The sequence below is a fragment of the Nuphar pumila genome, chromosome 14, assembly GCF_984573655.1.
Source record: "Nuphar pumila chromosome 14, dmNupPumi1.hap1.1, whole genome shotgun sequence".
In the NCBI taxonomy this organism is placed as follows: Eukaryota; Viridiplantae; Streptophyta; class Magnoliopsida; order Nymphaeales; family Nymphaeaceae; genus Nuphar; species Nuphar pumila.
The window spans coordinates 88,089,133-88,107,409 of NC_143262.1; the positions used below are offsets into that span (position 1 = coordinate 88,089,133).

General features: G+C 35.7%; 1 protein-coding gene across 4 annotated transcripts in view; it reads left to right on the forward strand.

Moving 5' to 3' along the window:
• The first annotated feature begins 7,707 nt into the window (after nt 1-7,707).
• Nucleotides 7,708-18,277, forward strand: part of LOC149817294 (ran-binding protein M homolog) — a 58,332-nt gene continuing 47,762 nt past the window's right edge. The window contains exons 1-2 of one of the 4 annotated variants that reach the window (XM_089988092.1): nt 7,708-7,818; nt 8,235-8,621. In XM_089988092.1, coding sequence (XP_089844218.1) covers nt 8,278-8,621 — 344 coding nt within the window. In that variant the 5' untranslated portion in view covers nt 7,708-7,818; nt 8,235-8,277. The remainder of the gene's footprint in view (nt 7,819-8,234; nt 8,622-18,277) is intronic. The other 3 variants (XM_089988095.1, XM_089988094.1, XM_089988093.1) reach the window with 3 other exon arrangements.

Consider the following 18,277-nt stretch of genomic DNA (forward strand, 5'->3'; position numbering starts at 1 on the left):
ATAGTGCAATCTTTTCTTCTGCGGCGTATTTGCCTGTTGCAGAAGGAGGCTCTGCGACATGTTACGCTGTGATATGGTCATAGTGGCAAACGTTTTTATCAGCAATTTCTTGTTTTTCAAAAACTTGCCGGAAATTGATAAAATTTCATAAATCTCATGTTTTTTTACGGCAAAATCTTGGCAATGAAAAATAAAATTAAAAAATATAAAAATATAAAATTTATTTTTTATAAGTATTAATAAAAATTATTTAAAAAAAAAATACATCATTTTTCACGGTAAATAGCCATTTAAAATGTAAATATCGTGTTTAAATCATGGTATTTATGTTTTTTCATAAATCTCGGGATATTTTGAAAATTTTGCAAGAAATTGCCCTTTTAAACTTTCAGGCAATTTCTCACGATATTATCGCGAGATTTTCATAAATCTCGCGATATTTGTCACTATGGATATGGTGCCTAGGGGTGGCAATCGTGTCGGGTTGGCGGGTCGACCAGGTGGGTTGGTGGGTCAGCATACCTCAACCTGAACCCGACCCGTTTATTAAACGGGTCGGCTGTGGCAAACACGAACCTGGCCCGTTTAATAAACGGGTAACCCACCACGACCCGCCAACCCATTTAATAAATGGGTTGGGTAAATGGGTTCTCAGGTTGGCGGGTTGGCCCACCTGCCTAACCCGTTTATTAAACGTGTCAGGCGGGTTGGTGGGTTGGCATACCCCTAACACAAACCTGACCTGTTTATTAAACGGGTTAGGCGGGTCGACCCGTTTATTAAACGGGTTCATTTTTTCCAAACCCGAACCCGCCTAAGAGGCGGGTTGGCGGGTCGTGTCTGGTTTTGCCACCCCAAATGGTGCCTCCTTCTGCTGAATAAAAGAGGGCTTGTTTTCCTCGCAGAAAATGAGTTGCCTGTTTGTGTTGCAGATGAGGGGCCTGTGGAAATGCATCATTTTCGTGGGATTCTGCTGCATGCAAAATGCCCCTAGTGAAAGAGATTTCGCATGGGCTTTGGTATCAATTAGCGATGCAAATGAGTGGGATCCATGATGGTGGTTGTTTTGGTTGATCCAAATCTGTTCTGGATCCGACTTCCTAGCTGTTCCGGATCTGACCCTTTGGCATCACAAAAAACCAACCATTTGGCGTCTCTCCTCAGAATTCCAAATGGGTTCTTTTAATGAATGCCCTTGTTTTATCTTAACTATGATAGCTCCTCGTGTCTCCAAGTCTCCCCAATTGAACCTCTAAACAGTCCTTATCCAAATGGACATTGATTAGTTAGGCTTAGGGCTGGCAAAAGAGCAGAAAGAACTGAGCGTTCCTTATTCAAACTTGGCTGGTTTCTGAGCTTAAGCTGACTTATCTATGTGTATGTGTGTGTACATAGAGTTTCTGATTAAATAGGGAGAATAAAGATTCAACATTTTGTGAATGTTTTTGTCGGCCAGACACTGTAGATATGTTTTACATATTTAATAGAATTTGGTTCATGAGATTGTAATGTGTAAGTGTGCTGTTGAAGAGATTAAGTTTGCAATGCACTAAAATTTCATAACATGTCGAGGCATCGTGATTCAAAGTGCGATCCCTATCGAACAAATGATGCCTAAGACATCTATGGTGTTAGATTGAGTGGATAAATCTTACATTCATAATTGTCAAGTCCTTAAAAAAAGTAGAGGACATCTAATATCAGTTTAGACCGCCATTAAGGAGGACTGTCTTTTGCAGCAGTCACAACCATGGCTTAAGACTTTTCTTACATTCAACGGCTTTATATATATATATATATATATATATATATATATATATATATATATATATATATATATATATATATATATATATATAGAGAGAGAGAGAGAGAGAGAGAGAGAGAGAGAGAGAGAGAGAGAGAGAGAGAGAGAGTAATTGTTTTAGTGAGAACCGGCTTTTAGATAACTGGAATATGAATTGTATACAGGTTTTTTCGGGGATCCAAAAATCAATGGCTATGAAGGCATTAATTTTTCTGGCTCATAAAAATAATTTTTTTTATCAAAAAAGATGATCCAAGAGTTGATTCCCACTAAATAGAGCATGTTATACACATCTAACAGTTCAAATCTATCGTACAATACTTCAAACTATGGGGTCTAACTAGCAAGAACGAGAAAATGGAGCCTAATATGTTCAGTTCTCATATATATATATATATATATATATATATATATATATATATATATATATAAAATATTTGGATAATCCAAGGAAAACTTTCCCTCCCCAATTAACGATCGTGGCTGGCCTCTGGTTGGTAAAACGCTTGAGGTTCCCCTGCTCACCGGGGAGTACACCCAGTTTCGACCTGGTGACAAGGGACAGTACCTGTGGGTTTCAAACTTGTGATGTGTCGTCAATGACATTCACTTGTCGCGCCTATTATATGAGCGGAACAATTGTGGCAAGATGAGTATTTGTTTTGCTAATGGATGATAAAATTTGAAGAAATGAATTTCTAGCTTTCAGTATAGAGGTCATGCCCATGGTGCAATATTTGACAACTTTTCGAAAAGTTCTGATCGAATATAAATATAGAAAGTGAGGGATAATGTGATAGCCCATTTTGTGATTTTTAAATGCACGGTTGAGACTGCATCAAAAATTCAAAAAAAACGCAAGTGAATTCGTTAAAATCTGAGTTCATACGAGCCCGAGACATGCTTTACAGGAATAAGGGTTTTCTACCCAAGAAAGGGCATAACCGGAATATGTAAAATACATAAGGGGTATTTTCTGAATACAAATAATTTAAACAAGACTATATATACATATATATGTTAATTTCAATAAAACAAAATGGTTACTTTAACAAATAATTGAAGTAACTAATACAAAAATAAATTAACCTGGCAGTTAAATAACTAATTGGGTACGGTGGACTGAATCTGGATCTGGTACACCCCTTCCACGCACTCGGTTTTGCATCCATTGTTTTAGAAGGATGTACAAATGTAAACCCTTCAAATGACTCTTTGGAAGGGAGGGCAGAATAGGTATTGGCCCAAGCCTCTCCCTCCCTATATATAATAGGGGGAGGGTGTTGTGTGTTGTCACTCGAAGACAAATTTGCGTGTTTCGGTGTGTATGGAGGAATATCTTGTGACCCACAATAATTCATATGCCAATGTTGATTTTATAATAAAATAATATATAAAAAAGTTAAATATGTGTTTGACGAAAATGTTCTCCCATAAAATAGATATTTCTTTGACAGAAATATCCACCCGTAAATAGCTTTACATATTCCTGCGACTCTTATTATTGCCTAAGTCGGAGCCCATCGGCTCCTTCAAGAGGACAGTGCCTGAGCTAAAGTTTATGAAGCATATTTTGAAGAGTGCATCATTGCTAGAATCTCTATGAATCAACCACAGTCCGAGGAAAATGGTACAGTGGGCTGTCATTACTAATGTGCTAGTTTGCTTGGAGAGAATGTATCACCAGCTGCACATAGAATCGCTTTGCAGCAGGAAATGAATTTGATGATGAACGTTCAGATTACCCTTTGACAATGCACCATCTGCTATAATTGGAGCTCTTTTTTATGATACATGCTTTGTCATTGTCTGTTGCTGTCAGAGCACCCTTTACCGTCGTCTGCTATCGTCGGAGCATCCTTTGTCGTCGTCTATTATTGTCGAAGCACCATTTGTCATCGTCTGCTCGTGAAAAATAGTTGAACTACGAGAGGAATTAGCATTCTGACTATTGTTTATCATGATACCAGGATGCAAGTGTCGAACAACGTAGACAAAGAATAATGATTTATAGAAAAAATAATGGTGGTAACGTCGAACTGAGTAGACAAAGAACAATGATTTATAAAAGAGATCACATCAGAAAGTAGCGATTTACAGTAGAAATCAGACCAGAGAGTAGCAATTTACAGTAGAAATCAGATTAGAGAGTAGCGATTTACAGTGAAAATCAGATCAGAGAGTAGCGATTTATTGTAAAAATCAGATAAGTGATTAGCGATTTACAATATAAATCAGATCAGATAGTAGCGATTTACAGTGAAAATTAGATCAGAGAGTAGCGATTTGCAGTAGAAATCAAATAAGAAAGTAGCGATTTCTACTGTAAATCTCTATTCTCTTATCTGATTTTCACTGTAAATTGGTACTCTCTGATCTGATTTCTACTATAAATCGCTACTCTCTCATCTGATTTCTACTGTAAATCGTTACTCTCTGATTTTTACTGTAAATCGCTACTCTCTAATCTGATTTCTACTATAAATCATTAATATCTGATTTGATTTATACTATAAATCCTTACTCTCTAATCTGATGATTTCTATTATAAATCGCTACTCTCTGATATGATCTCTTTTGTAAATCGTCGCTCTATGTCTACTCAGTTCGACATTGCCACCATTATTTCTTTTATAAATCATTATTCTTTGTCCACTCAGTTTGACGCTTGCACCCTGGTATCATAATGAACAATAAATAAAATGCTAATTCTTCTGGTAGTTCAACTATTTCTCACGAGCAGACGACGACAAAGGGTGCTTTGACGGCAATAGACGATGACAAAGGGTGCTCCGACGACAGCAGACGATGGCAAAGGGTGCTCCGATGACAACAAACGACGACAAATGATGTGTCGTCAAAGGAAGTTCCTATTACAACAGATGATGTATTGTCAAAGGATGATCCAAAATGTTTAAGGTGAAATATTGCGAGGAGCTCCTGTGACAATATAAGAGTTTAGTGCTTAGGGCGAAAACAAAATGTTTGGACTTTAAAGAGTTATGATCATCCTCCCTTTTCTGGATAGAGGGCATTTTTATCATTTTCTATAATACTCGTTTCATGGCGAGAATGGCGTGAAAGGGTACTTAAATGATGCAATGCTACGGTGGACTCGGTACACACGGATCTATGATCTAGAATCCAAACGGATCCAAATGCATGCAAAAGCTTATACGATGTAGAGTCCGAACAAAACTTTGGAAAACATATTTTTGAGACTCGTACGCTCTGTTTCGATAGAGGCAGTCCAAATGAAAGTTGTGTGCGATTCACACAGCTTTCTAACGAATTTAAAAACACCAGATTCAGAGCAAGAACGTCTGATCCACGGACTCGACACTGGGACTATTAAACAAGTCCAACACATATTATCAAAATTCAGGGGCAGACTGTTTGAAGGGATTTTTGACCCTTCCAACATTGAAGTTTGTGAAAACTCACAATTGACGAAATAAAGGTCAGATCTAGACCTTTCCAGAACACTAAAGTTCATAATTTTTTGATGTCTCTACAATCGTCTACAAAATTTTGAATATCCAGAATGATATAAAAAAATATTATTGCAGGAAATAATATTCAAGTATTCAATGACAATAGAAATCGATATTTTCGGAATACAAAGACAATGATTCAATAAAATTACCAAACATGAAAGATGTGGGTTTCAATCTTAGCTTTTTACAGAATAAAAAATTTCTAATTTTCATGCATGGGTAAACCAAATTAATAATAGTGGATCACTGTCATCCCGAGACTTTGATAGAAATTTTCAGGGCCTTAAACGACCGAATCATGAAATAGTCTTAACTACAAAGTGGATCTGTATCGAGACCGATACAACCATTTCTTTGAAGATGTCTCTGATGAACCGAGACCACAATTTTACGAAATTTGTTGAAATAACGAGTTTCAAATCACACTGAATATTCCAGGAATTAACTTGATTGAGCGATCTGATTTTTAACATAAAATGATCTAATCATGCATTCAAAAGAGGCAATGAACTAGTCACACTTTCAGCAAGATGAAATGACTAACACACATTACATGCGATAAAAAAAATTAGACAAGCAAAATGAGAAACCCGCAAGTATCCAGTTTGAAGTTGGAATAGCCGTCGTTGGGAAGCAACCGATGCCACAACAAATGAGCCACGAATGGAGGTGCCGAAATCTCAGCCACCACGAACAAGTTTAGATCAGCCTCAACGAATGGGACCACCCACGAGTTCCACTTCCACACTCACAAGGTGATACACAGTTTCACCTTCTTCTCCAAGCAACCTTCCACCAAACATCCACATTCAAAAGATTTTCTCAAGTACCAACCACACCAAAACTCATTTTTTCTCTCTCTAGAACCAGCCACACCACCAATTTAAAAAATGAATAAGACCCCCCAACCCCTTGGTCGACCTCCATAGTTAAGGGCTTAGGTTGCTTGGGAAGAGCCATAATAAAGAGACCTTGGGCCTTCCCAAGCTTTGCACAAAAGATGAGTGTGCAAGCCTAGATTTTGTCAAATGCTAATAACTCCACCAACAATCCATTTTTGACTTTGGACTGGTCAATATGAATTAAAATGAGGTCCAAGATGAAACACTAAAGTGGCACCTCCTAGGACCCTCCTCATGAAGATGGATCAAGATCCAGATCTAAATAGGTTGCGAATTGGATCCTGCACCAACACCAAGAGAGAAGCGAATTTGCGAAAAAATAAAAACTACCCTTGGACCCCATACACCCTCTAGTACCACAAAAAGATCCTACAGGGTACCAAAACAATTCGGATCTGTAGAATCCAGCTCCTAAAAAAATAAAAAGTAAAAATTATATAAAATAATTATTGATAAAACAAAGTCCAAAATACGATTCCTCAACGGAATCAAGACAATAAAAGGAGCACGACAAACATCGGCTAACTGAGAGATTCATAAGGACCAGGGGCGTCCTGTAAGCATGTTGATCGCCTTGGGTAGCGACGTCGGGAACAGGTCTAGATATTTGGATTTGGATCCAAATCCGGTTCTGCCTCTAGATGCTTTGCGTTATTAAGTCTTTGCAACCGCACCGGACTCCGATGTTGCCGATACACACAGGGATACGAGCTCCACGTGCTTACATATGTGACGCTCATTCGGACCCCCAAAGATACCCCCAAAATACTTCGGGTGTTTGCGATTATCTTCCCTCATGTATTAGGGTTGATGATTAATCATTGAAACAAAGACTTTTTGAATCACAATTTGAAATGAAACTATTCTCTAACAATGCAAACAATTATGTTATTTATTTTGTCCTTCTTTTCTATGAAAATACTTGAAAAATTGTAATATCTGAATTATTTTAATATTTCGAATTATCAAAATTGGTATAAACTTACCAAACTGTCAAAAGTCTTACCCTTTAATGGGTTTTGTTCAGGTAGGGGTCAATGAATACAATAAAGCGGGAGCAACTCCGAGGACTCGTACTCTTTGGAGGATCCAACTTAAGATTTTTTGTTCATAATATTTTGTTTCTCAATTTTTAAACATTCTTTATATTTTGTCTAGAATGATGTAAATAATGTTTTGAGTTTTCACCGTCAGTGCTTTAAGATAATTTTTTTCCAAAATTTTTGATAATTTTTTGGGTTTTAAATTTCGAGGTATCACTCATAGTTAGAGAGAGTGACTAAAGTGCCCTTTATTTGGTTTGTTTAACATAAGGGCATAACTTGAGTTGTATTATGAAATAAGGATGAAAAGGTTATTTTTTGCCTCAAGAGGGTATATTAAATCCCATTCAAATAAAAGTGGGCAGTTGAATGTGATAACTGAAATATTTGCCGTTCCTGGTGAATAATGGTAAGTTAGGTGGTTTTTGATAAATTACTCTTGATCCTTTCGTCTTCGTTGCCTCGCCGAGGAATTCCCGAGGACAAGTCTACTTTCGCGGGGAGAGAGAGAGAGAGAGAGAGAGGAGAGAGAGATTTCTTCGTTTCAAAGGAAGCCGATTTCTCTTCGAGTAAGATTTTTGTTTACTTCAATTTTTTGATGTTGGTGATGATGATGATGGATCTGATTCGGTTTCATCGATCCCATTCCTTGGAAATTTCTCCCTCAGAATTCGGTTTATTTGGAACTTCGAGACACATTTCGTTGTTTTTTTTTCTCAGATTTTGTCGAAAATTGAATTAGGGTGTCGGTTCCGCTGTTTTAGGCGATCATTGAGAAAATCAGATGTCTTTCTTCTTCTGTTTAGTGAAAGTTTTTGCTCCGTAAGTTGGGGTTTTCAAATTTACTAGTTTGAGGGATTTGTGGTTGTTGGGGGATGGAATTAGGTCTTTTTTTTAATAAATTGTTTGAATCGTGGTTTGTCTTTTAGACTGCCTACATAGATGAGATTGCTTTCTTCTTCTGCTTAATTAGGGTTTTTGGTAGTTTTAGGGATTTAGGTGGCTGCAATAGCTTCGGATCAGTGTAAATGGTGAGCAAACCAGTGGAGAAGGTTAAGGGTTTGGATGTTTCGAAATTTGTGGTTCGACGCGGTTCGGAGGAGCTGGACATGGATGAGGAAGAGGAGGCGCCGACTTATCTGAACACCACTAACGGGTGCGGTTTCTTGGTGGTGTTGACAGATAAGCTGTCGGTTCAATATACAGCAAATGCTCGACATGGGCACGATGTGGGCGCTGTGCAGAGCAATTGCCCTGCGCCTGTTCGTAGGCTTATGTATTACTTTGAGATTTATATCAGGGATGCTGGTCAAAAGGGAACGATTTCAATTGGTTTCACGGTCGAGCGGTTCAAGATGCGGAGGCAGCCTGGGTAAGGCGATGTTTGTTTTTTTTATGTTTCTTTGTATCTATTTACCTTTTTAATGACATGAATTTACTGCTTTAAGATCTAAAGCTGAGGAGTTTTTCTTTATCTAAGTTATGAAGCATGACATTGATTTTTTCATTTTGCGTTACTCTTGACAAAAAATTAGATGCCATTTTCCGAGTTCTACTGTAGAAATAGAAAGAAGGAAAAAAGATCAAATCCACTGGTATTAAAATTTCTTATTGCTAGTACTAGGAAATCTAAGGAGAAACAAACATAATAGGCTTTCTTCTTATCCATTGTCCAAAGGGAACTGATTTTTAGAAGCTATAGCAAAAACATAAACTTCATAGAAGCTGATATATAAAGAATTAAGTATGGCCCATATACTAGTTTATATGGACGAATGATCTAATTGATAGCAGAAGCACCTTAAAGATCAATTATTGAGGTTTTTGTCCTCCTCTGATCTATGTCCCTTCCCAATGGAAGGAGAAAAAGAAGTCGAAGAAAACTCTGATGCTCCAGGATTGGATGGTGCATCTTGGGAGAGCTCCCTAGGGAAATAAATTTGTGGGGATGCACGTATTGCATATTGCTGCATGCTACATTTTAATGAGTGTCTTTTACCAAATAGATCCCTAAACAGGTTGCTGTTCTTAATTCTATAACAGATACATATGGCTACAATGAATAATGCGAAGTGCATGTATTGTATATTTGGAGTAACTCAGTTCCCATTAATGTGAACCAAAGGTGTTGGTTATGAATAGCCAAAAAGGGCATTTTTCCTGCTTGATGACACTAGTCAACATGATTCATGGTCTAGTACACTTCAGGATGACCCAGCAATTGCAGAAGGTATAATCTCTTTGTTAAATAAAACTAAGATCTCCCAAGCTACAAGATTATCTCCTTTTCCCCCAGGTTTTGTAAGGCATGAGGCATGTTGGGACTTTTTTGCAAGTTCATTTTTAATTTTTGAGTAATAAAAGATTACATTTTGACATTTTAATAGTAAAAAGAACATTTTATTGAAAACTATTAAAAAATGTTAAAATATCATTAAAATTTTTTAGAATAATGTCCATATGTGACATGTTTGTGTCATCATGTTTGAGCCTGTGCGCTCATGTCACTAGGGGCACACCCAAAATGGCATGTCCTTGTGATGTAGGCACTAGCTCTGCACCTATCCTGACTTTGCTCCCAGTCAGCTACCTTGTCCCAACTTTGACGACTAAGTTTGTTAAGACTGTTTCCAAGCTATAACCACCAAAAAACATCTTCCACTTAATGCAACATTTTTTTCAAGTGCTCCTCGGTCTCTAACACAATTTTTATTTAAACCTCTGAAAAATGTTGTTTATGTGCTTCAAGCTCTTTGCAGTAATCATCCTATAAAAGGCAATCCCTTGAAAATGACCCAAGGAAAAAATTCCATATTTTGGGGAGCATGAAATCTTCAATTCATATGCACTAGTGTTGTGAAAAGCACGCCTCAAGGTGCAAAGGGCATGCCCCTGGTGCTTCGAGGTGCGCTAACAAAGGGCAAGGCACTGTGAGGCATGCGCCTCATGGGCCTTGAGGCTTACCTAAAGGCTGAGGCACACACCTCATTCTTCCTTTCTTTTTAAAAGGAAAAGAGGGAGGCTCGATAGGACACTCCCTTTTCCCTCTCTCTCTCAGCAGAGGAAGAAGAAGAAAAAAATCTCTCTCATGCTCTCTCTCTCTCTCACCTCTGTCGATACGTACTCCCTCTCTCTCTCTCCTTCTTCGTCTCTTTTCCTGCTCCTTTTTCTTCTTCTTCTTCTCCTTCTTGTTCTTCCAATTTTCTTCTTCTTCTTTAGAAAATTACTTTTTTTCTATACAATTAATTAATATAATACTTTTTTTTATTAAAAATTAACAAATTAATTAATTAAGTAATCATTTTAAATGTTTTTTTATGAAGCTTATGCCTCAAGGCTTACACCTCACTTCATGAGCGGGTCTTATGCCTCGCTTCACGAACGGGTCTTATGCCTTGCTACGTCTCCATGCTATTCACAACATTGATATGCATTGTTCCCTGCCGTAAAGCTCTAGGTAGAACAAATACAAAGAAGACCTTAAAATGCACCCCCATCCAATAATACAATAGTATAATTCAACGTGGGCTCGTTTTAGTAGTAGAAGTTTTCTAAAGTAAGCTGTGAGGCCAGGACCTGTATTTGGACTAGACCAAGAACCAAAAGAGCGAAATAACTGTACCATTCCAAAGAACTCTACCCACTTAGACCGACATGCTTGGGCATGCGTGGACCATGCCTACAAGTCCATGTTAGGTATGCTTTGCCTTCTCGGACCAGTCATTATGGGATACATTGTTGATCTCTGTATTATAGGTTTTAGTTTTTATATTGGAAACGGGGTTGTATCATATCATTACCCATATCGGTCAGGCCCAAAGTAACACCGTATCGTAAATGTATCATAAATTTTTAATAAAAAATTTCCAAAAAAATCTAGAAATATCAGAAAAAGTTAGCATAAATTCTAAAAAAATCATATCACATAAAACAATGATGAATTGCGCAAAATACAACCATAAAATCACATATGAAGACAATTACATAATTTAAATTAATAACAAACCATGCAACTGATAACTGACAATGTAAATAGAAGACATACATAATTTAAATTTTAAACACAATTAAAGCCTTACATTTAACCAACTAACTAACAATATTAAATTCACGTCCAAGTCATATTAAAATGTCATAAGTCATAACTAAACTACTAAGAGTTGATGATAACTAAAAACATTACATTTAATCAACGTCTTACATGACAATCTTCATCTCTAAAGTTCTAAACTATAAAGATTCTAAAACTAAACTATCTTCTAGAGCCTATTTGCTAAACATTAGGGCAATATTTTCTCAGTGTAGCATCCAACTTTTGCGCGCTGATCTCTTTATCTTTGGCTATTTTTTGGCAATTGGGTCATCATCATTATCTTCAGAATCTGCAACAATAGTTGGAAGTCCTTCATTTTTGCATTTTTGCAAAATTCTTTTTCTTCGAATTTCCTCTAGTTCAGCAATAACATCACCACGAAAAGTGGCAGGAATAAATGGAGAATTACATAAACATACATTTTGATCTTGACCTGCAATATGTTGCTTAAATCTATGCAATCCACCTATAATAATATCACAAAACAAACATCTAAAATTTAATGGTAACCCTAGTCGTGGTGCGTCATCAATGCTTCTGCAGTATTGCTATGGAGGATCATCTCTAATATGACATGAACGTGACGACGACATTGAAGGATCTAAAATAAAACATAACCAATTAAAAAGCTCAATAAGAAGTAAAGAATAAGAAGCACTAGACACACCTTTCCCAAAAAACACTAAATAAGAAGCAAAGAATATGGATTTTGTACCTTAACCCACTTAGTAAAAAAATGGTGAAAATGTACTCTTGATAAAATCGCAAAAGCTCTCTTCCTTGTCCACAAATCGGCCCCCAAAATCGATCACAGAACCTAGGGTTTGTGGATTCCCTTCTAACGAACTCTAGACATACGAAGAACTCGGCCCTTAAGAGGCCTTTTAAACCCAAAATAAAAGACAACTTTCAACATTTTTTAAGTATGATACATACTATATCGTACGATACAACACGATACATGGGTGTATCGTACGATACACTATACGGGTATGATATATACTCATATCGCGATACAAGTGTGTATCGTATCACAAAACTCAAAAGTAACGATACGTATCGTACGATACAGTACAATACATACAACCGTTATTGGAAAAGAAGAAAAGGATAATGAGTTAACACATTTGCTAACTTATAAAAGAGTATGGTCTTTGTTTTCAAATTCGCTGAGTAACTTTTTTTTCTCTCCTTTTCTGAGAAGGCTGGGTACCCTACTCTACTAATAAGGTAATCTCAATTTTTATCTTTCAAGCCTTGAATCGATACAATTGTTGAAAACAAATACAAGGACCAGGATCTATGGACTGCTATTTTGATCAGACCAAAAAAATGTACATGTTAAAATGTATATAAATATAATGTATATAATATATATATGTATTATATATATATATTTTGTAATATATTTGTAGAACTTTCTTCATTTTATTTTTATTCTTTTTGACTAGTCAACATAAAGTTGAATTAGCCGTTGGAGCTAGTCCAACGGCTACAAATATAGCCGTTGGACTAGTTCCAATGACTCTTTTGAGCCTTCTCTAGTGTATATAAAAGGGGGTGAACCCCCTCATTCAATGTATGTTTTTCTTGCATATTTGATTATTAATAAATTAATATTTTTTTACACTTGTGAGCCTTCTTGTGTGTGCCTTTTGTGGGTTTTGCGAGTGTGCCCTTGGATGCCACTTTTGTGCTTATCCATTTCAATCCTTGGTAGACACTTTTTTCGTGATTGAAGGCCCTTGATTCATTACATGGTATCAGAGCTTGGTGGTGCTTTCTCATTGGTGACTCACATTCAAGTGTTCGTGTGATCATGCATTTAAAGATTGACTTGGTTCTTTGGTTCGGGTGCTCATTGATCCTACCCAAAAGTTCATGGTGTGGTGCTCGTGCTCTTGTTCTCTGTATTCATCTCTCTTTATCATTGCATCTCTTTTGTCTCCTCTCTCCATCTCTCTCACCCTATGTAGGAATGAATGACACAAAAAGTGTCACCATCATGCCCATAAAACTTAATGGTATAAAATATGTAATGTGGTCTTCAATTATGAAGCACCATATTTGGGGAAAATGGTTGTGGGGACTAGTGGATGGATTGGATCTGAAGCCTAAACTAGTTCTCACTAAGGTGGAGAATGAGAAGGAAGTGCCTCTTTCAGATGGTGAGAAAACCAAGGTTTTAGTCACCTATGAGAAAAAATGGAAAGCGTGTAGAATGAGTTATGTCTTGGCTTATTAGTAGTGTTGATATTAAAAAATGCTTTGGTCTTGTAAAATTTGAGTACGATATCTAAAAAATATGTATTCTCTTAAGGATATTGCACATGTGTGCAACTTGCCAGACAAAGTTCGATCCAAGACCCAAGGTGACAAAAGTATTAGGGAATATTACAATGAGTTATCCGAATTATGGGAAGAGTTGACTCTTTTTAAACCTAAGTGACATTGTCTTGAAGATATTAAGCTCCTATAAAAGCAAGTTGATATAAAATATTTATATCAATTTATAAACGGTTTGAGATCGGAATTTGAGACCACCAAATCATCCTTCCTTTATAGAGGATTTTTTTTCTCTATTGTTGACACTATTGAGGAGTTAAGTATGGAGGAGAATAGGTTAAGGAGGTGTACTATAAAAAAAAGATGATTAAGTTTTAGACGCCTCTAGGTCGGGAAATTACATGTACTTATAAGCCGCCTCATTTCGGGAGACAAGGCAATGAGTATGACAAGAGAAAAATAATGTCACTGTTGCCATGAATTAAGAAACATTAAGCCTCAATGTCCAAAACTAAGGAGGGAAGAGAAGAACGTGACTTCGTTTGGTTCACCTCAAGAGGCCAAGGACATTAGCAACCCATAAGACTCATTCGTTGGAAACATGTCTTTGGCTCAATTGCGGGAAGCGCTTCAACCTCTTTTAAAAGGGGTATCTTCCTCAACTAGAGCCGCAATTTCATCTTTCTCCAATCCCAATAAATCTCATTTGCTTCTTGACTCTAATGCATCTTTCCATGACTCCCAATAGTAATATTTTATCTCAATGTCATACTAACTCAAGTGTGTCAAATGTTTTTAGTGCTGATGGTAAAGAATATAGAATTTCAAAAGTAATTTTCAAAACTCAAAATTTATTATTCTAAAAATTAGATATATTCCTAAGTTAAATTTAAACCTTTTGTCTGTTTCTCAAATATCTAATTATGGATGTAATGTCTCATTCTCGTCTGATGGTTGTTGACTGCAGGGAAGCTGATTGGGGAAGTCTATAGAGAAGGAGGCTTCTACTATATGGATTTTTTGGAAATACCCAAGAATGCCTTTTGTTGTAATGTTCGAAAATTGGATTTGGATTTATGGCACAAAAGACATGGTCATCCTAATGTATCTAAAATTCAGTATTTTTCAAATTTGAATTTTTTTTGTAGTTCTTAAAATTTTACTTGTAAATATTGTATTCTTGGTAAAAATGAAGAGATTATCATTTCAATAAATATTTTTTGTTTCTTCTATACTCTTTGAGTTAATATATTCGGATGTTTGAGGCCAACGCCCCTTATATCAAGGGGTGGATATCCATATTATGTAATTTTTGTTGATGAATTTTCTAGGCATGCCTGTATCTATTTCTTTAGACATAATTCAAAGTTTTCTTATATTTTGAAATATTTTACAAATTGGTCAAAAATAAGTTTGAAAATAATATTTGTATTTTTCGTATCGATTTAGGTAAAAAAATTTTATCAAAAGAATTTAAGAATTATCTAAATTTGCATGGCATTACACATAAAAAATCTTGCTCTCACACACCACAACAAAATGATTTAGTTGAAAGAAAACACAAGCACATTATGGAAACTACAAGGACCTTGTAGAAAACTAAATACCAAAAGATTTTTGGGCTGAATATGCTTTAATCGTTGTGTATCTCATCAATAGAATGCCATCCTTTTATTTGCAAAATGACATAAATTGGAAAACCTTTTAAATTAGCTCTTAATTATTCTAGACTAAGAGTTTTTTGGTGCAAATGCTTTGTTTTTACTAAAAAAATGACAAACTTCCCCTCTGTGCCATCCCTTATGCCTTTTTAGGCTATGCAGATAATAAAAAAGGTTACAAGTGATTTGATGTTAAAAGTAAAAAATTATATGTTTCAAGAAATGTGTCCTTAGAAAATGAAGTTTCTTTGATTATTAAAATTCCAAGTAACAGAGTAATTTCTTTTTGTTAAATTAATTTCGAAGTATGATATTGATGATTGTGATTATGAATGTGATATTGATAATGACAATGACTTTAGAAATAATATGATTAATGAAGAACAAAATGATCTGATTAGTGAAGCGCAATCTCATGGTGACAAAAATTATTTGCAGTATTATAGGCGTAGGGATCTTAAGCATCCATGTGCATTGAAAAAATATTCTGATCAGTCTGAAGTGCAAATCATGTCATCTAGAACCTCAACCACCTGAAAAGTTTGTCTTATGACTCATTTTCACCCAAGTACAAACCTTTGCTCCAGTTGCTAGGATGACTACTATTGGGACATTAATAGCCGTAGCTTTTGCAAGAAAGTGACCTATATACCTTAGTGAAAATTTAGTTGAAGTATATATGGATTCACCCCTTGTGTGAACATTCCTAAGAAAAAAGTTCTTCATTTGAATAAAGCGCTTTATGGTCTCAAATATGCATTGAAAGCTTGGTACGACAGGTTTAACAAAGTTATGCTTGATATTGGCATTAAAATTTGTTTGATTGACACAACTTTGTTTGTTAAGATTACTAATGCAGGTATTATTATTCTCCTCCTATATGTAAGTGACATGATCATCACCGAAGGAGATAAACAGAGAGTTGAAAACATTTAAAAACTTCTCAAAAACCATTTTGAAATGACTAATTTGGGTTTTTTAAGATACTTTCTAGGGATTGATGTTGGTTACTCCCTTAGAGGGTATTTGTTGTCTTAATCTAAATTTGCTTCTTACATTGTCTTCAAGTCTAGAATCACGGATGATAAGAGAGTTGATACTCCTGAGGTTGTCAATGCCAAGTTGAGAATCGATAATGGGAACTTCTTAAAGTTCCAACTCCTTGTAGATAGCTTATTGGAGCACTCTTTTACGGTTTTACCTTTCAATTACTAGACTTGATATAGCATATGATGTATACACCAATGTTGTAAGTATCATATCATTACCCATATCGGTTGGGCCCAAAATAAGATACACATCGTATCGTATAGTATAGTATAGTAAAAAATTTTAATTTTTTAATATTTTTTTTCAAATTTTCCAAAAAAATAATGAAAAATCAGAAAAAATTAACAAAAAAAAAAATCACAATACATGAAATAATGATGAATTTCACATAATACTACCATAAAATCACATATGAAGCATTTATGTCTCTATGAGTTGCATAAGACATCATCAAATGTCAACTATCTTACAAGAACAATGCAAAATATTAAATATCTTGCAATCAAGAACATGTCACAAAACTCATACTTTCATATTACATAAACAAAAGTATTATGGTAATAGTGGCACTCGATTTTCAATCGGTTTCCACTCATTATTTAAGAGCCTCATTGTCATTTTGGATCATATGATACCATCTTTGTTGGAGGAGTGTGGAGCCTGATTTCTCTCTTGATATGAATCCCTATTTTTCATGGTAAGTTGGAGGGGGGCAATGTCCTCTGGCCGTGAGGTGGGGGTTTGGGGGCGTAAGTTTCCGAGGCAAATTTTTTTTAGAGGATAGTTTTGTAATTTTACTCATAATAGAGATTTTTTTACCTTAACCTACTTCTTTGAGTGAAAAAATGGTGTAAATGCACTCTTGAGCAAACTGCGAAAGCCCTCTCCCTTGCGCACATATTGACTCCCAAATCGCTCTTATGACTCCTAGGGTGTGTGAATACTCCTCTATTGGCCTCTACACAAATGAGGAAGTCGGCCCTCAAGAGGTCTTTAAAACCTAAAAAATAAAAAACAAGTTCTGGCTCTTTTTAAAGTGTGTCAAAGGTGTATCGTATGATATACCCTGTATTGTATGATACAAAACAATACAGGGCTGTACACACTCGTACGTATCACTTTTGCCCATAATAACGATATCATACCGTATTGTACGATACAATATGATACAACATTGATACACATTAGTCAATTTCAGCACGCTCCTACTTTTGTTCACATGGGAGCAATTTTGCTTATTATTAAATATATTAAGAATTCTCTTTTTTGAGGTCTCTTCTTGTCTACTTCATCTACATTGGATTTAATTGCTTATACTGATGTTAATTGGGAGGTGATCCAAATAACAAGCACTCAACAACAAATTTTTTGTATCTTTTTGGGTGAATATCTTATTTCATAGCGATGCAAGAAGCAAAAAAAATATCTCTTTCATCTATTGAAGCTGAATACCAGACCATCAATGTCGCAACGATGGAGGTGGCCTGACTTAGAAGTTTGTTGGTAGATATGGGAGTTCAAGTAACGTGAGCTTGACAAATGTACTGTGACAATAAAAGTGCGGTCTACATTGTCAACAACCATGCATTTTATCAGCACACCAAACATATCAAGATGGATTTTCACTACGTATGAGATGAGTTTCTACATGACAATATTGATCTACCCTATGTTACATCAGAGTACCAATTGGCCAACTTCTTTACCAAACCTCTCGCCGCTCCTAGATTTCGCTTCCTTTTAGACAAATTTTCGGTTATTTTACTGTAAGTTTGAGGGAAAGTGTTAGAATGTATATAAATATAATGCATACGTATATGTATACATACTTATGTATTGTATATGTTTATGTATACATACATATGTATTGTATTTGTATATGTATACATATTGTATACATATATACATATATTCATATGTATATATATTTTGTAATAT